Raw genomic sequence first — 9635 nt, forward strand, 5'->3', positions numbered from 1 at the left:
CGCCGCCGCAGTTCTACCTGAATCTGGCCCTAGGTTCACATCTACTTCTATAATTTTATGGAAAATTAGAATTTCTGGAAATTTCCTCTTACGCATTTCAACAAAGATGAAAATAATACGGTTGGGTCATTTTATAAATGTGATAATGGGGGAACTAATGCGCAAACCACCAATAATTTTTTTTAAAATAAAACACTAATAATAAGCAGCTGCCACAACTAATACCGTGTTTCCCCGAAAATAAGCGTGGGTCTTATATTACGCCAACAAAAGACACAGTAGGGCTTATTTTCGGGGTAGGTCTTACCATGTAATGTGCTGTCTTCTCTCCCTCCCTGCCTATCAGGAATCCCCAGTGTGAACTGAGTTAAAATGCTTGTACAATCCTATAATCCACTCTATTACAGTAGTATATAATGTACAATGTGTGCGTTTCTGTAATACAATTGTGCCAAATACCTTTGTTATAGCGCCGCTCTGCATTTTTGTTACCCGCCGGAGCTCCCGCGTCGAATGTCAAATTTTTTTGTTTTTTGCGTAAGATGTCCGGGAATACGAAACGGCGTAACGCACGTCGCCGTTCAAAAAAAACGTCGGGCACCGTAATTTCGCGCAAAGCACGTCGGTAAATTTTAACACGGAGCATGCGCAGAACATTCGGCGCGGGAACGCGCCTAATTTAAATGGTGCCCGCCCCATTTGAATTAGGCGTGCTTGCGCCGAGCGGATTTACGTTACACCGCCGCAAGTTTACAGGTAAGAGCTTTGTGAATAAGGCACTTACGCTGTAAACCTGCGGCGGTGTAACGTAAATGGGATACGTTACGCCACCGCGGAGTAACGTAAATGTCTCTGAATCTGGCCCATGGTGTCTGTCGATTGTTCTAAGAAGAAAAAAAAAGAAGTAGATTTGACAGAATCGTAAAAAAAAAATTTGGACTCTTCATGTCTCTCTATGTCGAATCTTTTCGAAGAAGAAGAAGAAGAAGAAGAAGAAGAAGAAGAAGAAGAAGAAGAAGAAGAAGAAGAAGAAGAAGAAGAAGAAGAAGAAGAAGAAGAAGAAGAAGAAGAAGAAGAAGAAGAAGAAGAAGAAGAAGAAGAAGAAGAAGAAGAAGAAGAAGAAGAAGAAGAAGAAGAAGAAGAAGAAGAAGAAGAAGAAGAAGAAGAAGAAGAAGAAGAAGAAGAAGAAGAAGAAGAAGAAGAAGAAGAAGAAGAAGAAGAAGAAGAAGAAGAAGAAGAAGAAGAAGAAGAAGAAGAAGAAGAAGAAGAAGAAGAAGAAGAAGAAGAAGAAGAAGAAGAAGAAGAAGAAGAAGAAGAAGAAGAAGAAGAAGAAGAAGAAGAAGAAGAAGAAGAAGAAGAAGAAGAAGAAGAAGAAGAAGAAGAAGAAGAAGAAGAAGAAGAAGAAGAAGAAGAAGAAGAAGAAGAAGAAGAAGAAGAAGAAGAAGAAGAAGAAGAAGAAGAAGAAGAAGAAGAAGAAGAAGAAGAAGAAGAAGAAGAAGAAGAAGAAGAAGAAGAAGAAGAAGAAGAAGAAGAAGAAGAAGAAGAAGAAGAAGAAGAAGAAGAAGAAGAAGAAGAAGAAGAAGAAGAAGAAGAAGAAGAAGAAGAAGAAGAAGAAGAAGAAGAAGAAGAAGAAGAAGAAGAAGAAGAAGAAGAAGAAGAAGAAGAAGAAGAAGAAGAAGAAGAAGAAGAAGAAGAAGAAGAAGAAGAAGAAGAAGAAGAAGAAGAAGAAGAAGAAGAAGAAGAAGAAGAAGAAGAAGAAGAAGAAGAAGAAGAAGAAGAAGAAGAAGAAGAAGAAGAAGAAGAAGAAGAAGAAGAAGAAGAAGAAGAAGAAGAAGAAGAAGAAGAAGAAGAAGAAGAAGAAGAAGAAGAAGAAGAAGAAGAAGAAGAAGAAGAAGAAGAAGAAGAAGAAGAAGAAGAAGAAGAAGAAGAAGAAGAAGAAGAAGAAGAAGAAGAAGAAGAAGAAGAAGAAGAAGAAGAAGAAGAAGAAGAAGAAGAAGAAGAAGAAGAAGAAGAAGAAGAAGAAGAAGAAGAAGAAGAAGAAGAAGAAGAAGAAGAAGAAGAAGAAGAAGAAGAAGAAGAAGAAGAAGAAGAAGAAGAAGAAGAAGAAGAAGAAGAAGAAGAAGAAGAAGAAGAAGAAGAAGAAGAAGAAGAAGAAGAAGAAGAAGAAGAAGAAGAAGAAGAAGAAGAAGAAGAAGAAGAAGAAGAAGAAGAAGAAGAAGAAGAAGAAGAAGAAGAAGAAGAAGAAGAAGAAGAAGAAGAAGAAGAAGAAGAAGAAGAAGAAGAAGAAGAAGAAGAAGAAGAAGAAGAAGAAGAAGAAGAAGAAGAAGAAGAAGAAGAAGAAGAAGAAGAAGAAGAAGAAGAAGAAGAAGAAGAAGAAGAAGAAGAAGAAGAAGAAGAAGAAGAAGAAGAAGAAGAAGAAGAAGAAGAAGAAGAAGAAGAAGAAGAAGAAGAAGAAGAAGAAGAAGAAGAAGAAGAAGAAGAAGAAGAAGAAGAAGAAGAAGAAGAAGAAGAAGAAGAAGAAGAAGAAGAAGAAGAAGAAGAAGAAGAAGAAGAAGAAGAAGAAGAAGAAGAAGAAGAAGAAGAAGAAGAAGAAGAAGAAGAAGAAGAAGAAGAAGAAGAAGAATTACTCTTTATGTCGAATCTTTTCTCTCTATGTCGACTCTTCTTTATGTGTCGATAATGTTGAATCTTTTCTCTTTATGTAGAATAATATTGGACTAATAGAGTTAAGGTTAGGCACATTCGACCGCAACAAAAACGAAAAAAAAGCATTTGTTTATGTCGGATCTTTCGTTTCTCGTTTTCTGCGCTTTAGTTATCATTTGTTACAGTAAAACGATAACAGAAATACCTGAAATTCAGACGAAAATGCATTAGGACGAAAACGAATGCACATGTCTACTGGATACATCTATTTATTCTTTTGGAGATTGATATTTATATTTTTTCACTCAAGATATTCAATTTATTTGGGACATTTTTTTCATTTAAGGAATTTTACTTATTGGGATTTTTGTTAACCACAGTACTGGCAGCAGTGTTATTGGTGACAGTATTTTTGCACTGTTTGTTTTTCACATTGGATTTTTCACAACATTTTTTTTTGGATTCACATTATTGTATTTATATTTATTCTCATACATTCATACTAGCTTTCATTTATATATATGGACTATTTATTTATTAATTATTTAGCAAGCGCCATATACACCCCCTTGCCTATCATTTTATAAATAATGTTTTGGTCTTTTTAAATGCTTCTGGATTTAAGAGCGGAACGAAAGCTGTTTTCATAAAAATTCAGAACAGAAAGGTTTTGTTATTGCAGAAAATAAATACTTTTTGGTAAAATTATAAAAAATAAATAAAAAATGGCAGAACAAACCTTGGTTTGAGAGTAACTTGGTTTGAGAGCGTTTTGCAAGATGAGCAAAATGTTTTACTGTAATACATTTTCCTTGATATACAAGCGATGTCTTGATATAAGAGTAGCGTCATGTCACAACTGAGTATAAAAGAGAAGAGAGGAGCCACACGATCAATTTTCGGCATGAAAAAAACTTTCTTTTAAAAAAAATTTCATTTAAAACGATCGTGTGTGATTTTTCGACTTCTGAAAAACGGCAAAATTTTTTTCCCGAGCATGCTGCATTTTTTAACAACGTTTTAAACAATGTCGTTTTTCGGGTTGTAAAAAACGGTCGTGTGTGGGCTAAAACGACGTTAAAAACCCGCACATGCTCAGAAGCAAGTTATGAGACGGGAGCGATCGTTCTGGTAAAACTAGCGTTCGTAATGGAGTAAGCACATTCATCACGCTGTAACAGACAGAAAAGCGCAAATCGTCTTTTACTAACACGGAATCAGCTAAAGCAGCCCCAAGGGTGGCGCCATCCGCATGGAACTTCCCCTTTAGAGTGCCGTTGTACGTGTTGTACGTCACTGCGCTTTGCTAGAGCATTTTTTTAAAACGATGGTGTGTGGGCAACGTCGTTTTAATGATGAAGTTGGAAAAACTTATTTTTTTTTCATGCCAAAAATGATCGTGTGTAAGCGGCATAAGAGCGGAACAAAAGTTGTTTTTATAAAAATTCAGAACAGAAAGGTTTTGTTATTGCAGAAAATAAATACTTTTGTGTAAATTTTTTATAAATAAATGGCAGAACAAACCTTGGTTTCAGAGTAACTTGGTTTGAGAGCATTTTGCAAGATGGGCAAAATGTTTTAATACATTTTGCCTTGATATACAAGCGATGTCTTGATATAAGAGTAGCGTCATGTCACATCTGAGTATAAAAGAGAAGAGAGGAGCCTCTTAGAATGCTTTCATATTGAGGCGCTTGGTGCGCTGGCGGTAAAGCGCCGCTATTTTTAGCATCGTTTTACCGTTGTGTCTGCTGCGATTTTTGGGCGCTAGCGGGGAGATTTTAACCCCCACTAGCGGCCAAAGAATTGTTAAACCCGCTTCGCGTCATTTTGCGGGCGGTTTGGAGTTGCTACCCCATTGATTTCAATGGGCAGGGGCGCTATAGGAGCGGTATTTTTACCGCTCCTACCGCGCCCCAAAGATGCGGCTTGTACGACTTTTTTTTTAGCGTCCCGCCAGCGCAACGCTCCAGCCTGAAAAACACCTCAGTGTGAAAGCAGCCTAAGTGTAGCAATATGGTTACATTTAATGAAGGGACAACATTTAGCAATATATTGCTACACTTAGAGGCGCCTCTCTTCTCTTTTATACCCTGAAAAAAAAATGCTTTGATATACAAGTGCTTTGGATTACAAGCATGTTTCCGGAACGAATTATACTCGCAATCCAAGGTTTTACTGTATATAACTGTCACCTCTAAACATAACATAAGATACATTATGATGTTCAAAACATAATAAATACAGCCGCATAATATTCATGTAATAAAATAACAGAGAGACGCCCACATGACATCGCGCCAACATGATTTGTTTTGTTTCTGAAGGCGAGACATATTTAACAAGTTCATAAATGTAATTACAAGTCTAGAAACAACTGTAGATACAGCCATTAAAATATGAATGGGGTTTGGCACAGATTTCCCTGGAAAGTATATCAAAAGCCAAAAATACTGTGGGTGATGGAATTTTTTTACAAAAAGTCAAATCCAGGAGGCCTCAGGCTCAGGACTTCAAAATTGCTTTTGGTTTTTAAAACAAGGAGAACAGAATCATTCAACGAGCTCACAGGTTCTGGTGCGGGGCGCTCACGTGAAGCAAGTCTTCTCTTCAATGAATACTCAGAATGTGACTAAAGTGTGAAAATACAACAGGAGTTCAAGACTAAATGGTGAAAGAGTCCACGTTGCAACTCATCGTCACATCAGACATCCCCCATCCCCCATCACATCAGAGGACCCCATCGCAGCAGAGGTTCCCCCATCACATCAGAGGACCCCATCGCATCAGAGGTTCCCCCATAACATCAGAGGACCCATCGCATCAGAGGTTCCCCCATAACATCAGAGGACCCCATCGCATCAGAGCATCCCCCATCACATCAGAGGACCCATCGCATCAGAGGTTCCCCCATAACATCAGAGGACCCCATCGCATCAGAGGCCCCCATCACATCAGAGCATCCGCCATCACATCAGAGGCCCCCCATCACATCAGAGGTTCCCCCATAACATTAGAGGACCCTATCGCATCAGAGCGTCCCCCATCACATCAGAGGTTCCCCCATAACATTAGAGGACCCCATCGCATCAGAGTGTCCCCCATCACATCAGAGGCCCCCCCATCACATCAGAGCATCCGCCATCACATCAGAGGCCCCCCATCACATTAGTGGTTCCCCCATAACATCAGAGGAACCCATCGCATCAGAGCGTCCCCCATCACATCAGAGGCCCCCCATCACATCAGAGCATTCGCCATCACATCAGAGGCCCCCCATCACATTAGAGGTTCCCCCATAACATCAGAGGACCCCATCGCATCAGAGCATCCCCCATCACATCAGAGGCCCCCCATAACATCAGAGGTCCTCCCATAACATCTGAGGACCCCATCGCATCAGAGGTTCCCCCATAACATCAGAGGACCCCATCGCATCAGAGCATCCCCCATCACATCAGAGGCCCCCCATCACATCAGAGGACCCCCATCGCATCAGAGGTTCCCCCATAACTTCAGAGGACCCCATCGCATCAGAGGTTCCCCATAACATCAGAGGACTCCATCGCATCAGAGGTCCCCCCATAACATCAGAGGACCCCATCGCATCAGAGGTTCCCCCATAACATCAGAGGACTCCATCGCATCAGAGGCCCCCATCACATCAGAGCATCCGCCATCACATCAGAGGCCCCCCATTACATCAGAGCATCCACCATCACATCAGAAGCCCCCCATCACATCAGAGGTTCCCCCATAACATCAGAGGACCTTATTGCATCAGAGCATCCTCCATCACATTAGAAGTCCCCCATCACATCTTAACATCAGACATATTCCCTTCATATCAGAGCCCCTCTTCACTTCACAATCCCCCATCACATTAGAGGTCCCCCATCACATTAGAGGTTCCAGATCACATCAGAGGTACCCCCATCATATCAGAGGCCCCCTTCACTTCCCAGTCCCTCTATCATACCAGACCCCCCTCTTCACATCACAGTGCCCCATCACATCAGAGGTCCCTCATTCCTTCACATCAGAGTCCCCCCTTCAATTCAGGTCCCGATTCACATTGGAGGTCCCCATCACATCAGAGATACCTCCTTCATATCAGAGCCCCCCCTCTTTCACACCACAGTCTCCCTTCATATCAGAGATCCCCCTTCACATCAGAGGTTCCCCCATTCCATCAGCGGATCTCCCAGTCCCATCACAATAAGAGTCCCCCATCATACCACAGTCTCCCCATCACATTAGAGGTTCCCATCACATCAGAAGTACCCCAATAGTATCAGAGGTCCCCCTTCACATAAGAGGTTTCCCCATCACATCCCAGTCCCTCCATCACACCAGAGCCCCCTTCACATCACAGTCCCCCATCACATCAGAGGTCCCCCTGTCACAAAAAAGTCCCCCTCTTCACATCAGATGATCCCCCATCACATCTGGAGTCCCTCATCACATCAGAGGTCCCCCTTTCACAACAAAGTCCCCCTTTACATTAGAGGTTCTCCATCACATCAGGAATCCTCCTTTACATTAGAGGTTCTCCATCACATCAGGAATCCTCCTTTACATTAGAGGTTCTCCATCACATCAGAGGTACCTCCTTCAAATCAGAGCCCACCTTCACACAACAGTCCCCTCTACACATCAGAGTCCCCCTTCACATCAGAGGTTCCCCCATTACATCAGAGAATCCCCCATTACATCAGAGGTTCTCCCATTACATCAGAGGATCCCCCATTACATCAGAGGTTCCCCCATTACATCAGAGAATCCCCCATTACATCAGAGGTTCTCCCATTACATCAGAGGATCCCCCTTCACATCAGAGGTTCCCCCATTACATCAGAGAATCCCCCATTACATCAGAGGTTCTCCCATTACATCAGAGGATCCCCCTTCACATCAGAGGTTCCCCCATTACATCAGAGAATCCCCCATTACATCAGAGGTTCCCCCATTACATCAGAGGATCCCCCTTCACATCAGAGAATCCCCCATTACATCAGAGAATCCCCCATTACATCAGAGAATCCCCCATTACATCAGAGGATCCCCCATTACATCAGAGAATCCCCCATTACATCAGAGAATCCCCCATTACATCAGAGGTTCCCCCATTACATCAGCGAATCCCCCTTCACATCAGAGGACCCCATCGCATCAGAGGACCCCATCGCATCAGAGGATCCCCCATTACATCAGAGGATCCCCCTTCACATCAGAGGATCCCCCATTACATCAGAGAATCCCCCATTACATCAGAGGTTCCCCCATTACATCAGAGGATCCCCCTTCACATCAGAGAATCCCCCATTACATCAGAGAATCCCCCATTACATCAGAGAATCCCCCATTACATCAGAGGATCCCCCATTACATCAGAGAATCCCCCATTACATCAGAGAATCCCCCATTACATCAGAGGTTCCCCCATTACATCAGCGAATCCCCCTTCACATCAGAGGACCCCATCGCATCAGAGGACCCCATCGCATCAGAGGATCCCCCATTACATCAGAGGATCCCCCTTCACATCAGAGGATCCCCCATTACATCAGAGAATCCCCCATTACTTCAGAGAATCCCCCATTACATCAGAGGATCCCCCATTACATCAGAGAATCCCCCATTACATCAGAGGTTCCCCCATTACATCAGAGGATCCCCCATTACATCAGAGAATCCCCCATTACTTCAGAGAATCCCCCATTACATCAGAGGATCCCCCATTACATCAGAGGATCCCCCTTCACATCAGAGGATCCCCCATTACATCAGAGAATCCCCCATTACTTCAGAGAATCCCCCATTACATCAGAGGTTCCCCCATTACATCAGAGGATCCCCCATTACATCAGAGAACCCCCATTACATCAGAGGTTCCCCCATTACATCAGAGGATCCCCCATTACATCAGAGGTTCCCCCATTACATCAGAGGATCCGCCATTACATCAGAGGTTCCCCCATTACATCAGAGGATCCCCCATTACATCAGAGAATCCCCCATTACACCAGAGGATCCCCCATCACATCAGGAGCCCCCCCATCACATCAAAGAGAAATCCCCCTAATGAACACAATTGAAAAAAAAGAAAAGTAATAAAACCCACGAAATAGAGAAATAGTCACTTTAATGATTTATAATACAACGTATGATTAAATAAAACTGATGTTTTTGGGGCCAACACGTTCCTCCATCAAGCCTATAAAATAAATGTAATCCTAAAAATATCATGTATATTTGTTATGTTTATCAGCTTGTTGCTGTCAGGAAATGTTTACATAAAAATAGATGTAATCCCTGATTGAATAACGTGAATGCATATCATACCGTGCAGGTCACATTCATTGTACACCCTGCCGATCGGGCTGATTCTATACAGAATGACGCATTATACACACTTGTGACCTTGTCAATCTATCAAAGACGAATTGTAGTGAATTGTAAAGATTACAAAAACATTTATATCTTTAATCCTAAATATACAGCAACAACAGCTTGATATTTATAATACATTATACAAGATAGTGATGATATAAGCAAGGTAATGCCTAAAGCAAAGTTTCTCAACCAGCGTTCCATGGAAGTCTAAGGTTCCTCCAGAGGTTTCTTGAGAAATAAACAGTTTCTCCCCCTCCGATGAGTTCCCACCAACACCATTAATAGCTATGTGTGGGGGGGTAATTCTTCCCAATGATTGGGATGTATCCCTCGTAGGGGAATTTCTTGGACCCAATTCCACAAATCTCCAGCTCTTTTAGCTTACACAGCTAACAGTGTCACTTGTACTCCGGCAGTGCCGGTGACTTGTCCTCAATGTTCCCCTATGGGGGAAGTTCCTCCACTGACTGCGCAGGCGCAAACTTCCTGACGGAAATCCCCGAACCTCGCCTGGCATCCAGGCTCATTCTTTAACATCCCCGTGGATTGGAGGATGTTAAAAAAAAGAGCCAGGAGGCCGAGCGAGCGAAGCG

General features: G+C 42.3%; 1 protein-coding gene across 1 annotated transcript; it reads left to right on the forward strand.

The window, feature by feature from the left end:
- Nucleotides 1-1436: 1436 nt before the first annotated feature.
- Nucleotides 1437-2611, forward strand: LOC120946253 (glutamic acid-rich protein-like; the record flags this gene model as incomplete). Its single annotated transcript, XM_040361082.1, is given in 4 exon segments — nucleotides 1437-1647; nucleotides 1650-1873; nucleotides 1875-1961; nucleotides 2231-2611. Coding segments are annotated over 4 exon segments (903 nt in total), but the record flags the coding sequence as incomplete, so codon positions are not given.
- Between the last annotated feature and the right edge of the window lie 7024 nt (nucleotides 2612-9635).

This window comes from Rana temporaria, chromosome 7 (genome assembly GCF_905171775.1).
Source record: "Rana temporaria chromosome 7, aRanTem1.1, whole genome shotgun sequence".
Taxonomy (NCBI): domain Eukaryota; kingdom Metazoa; phylum Chordata; class Amphibia; order Anura; family Ranidae; genus Rana; species Rana temporaria.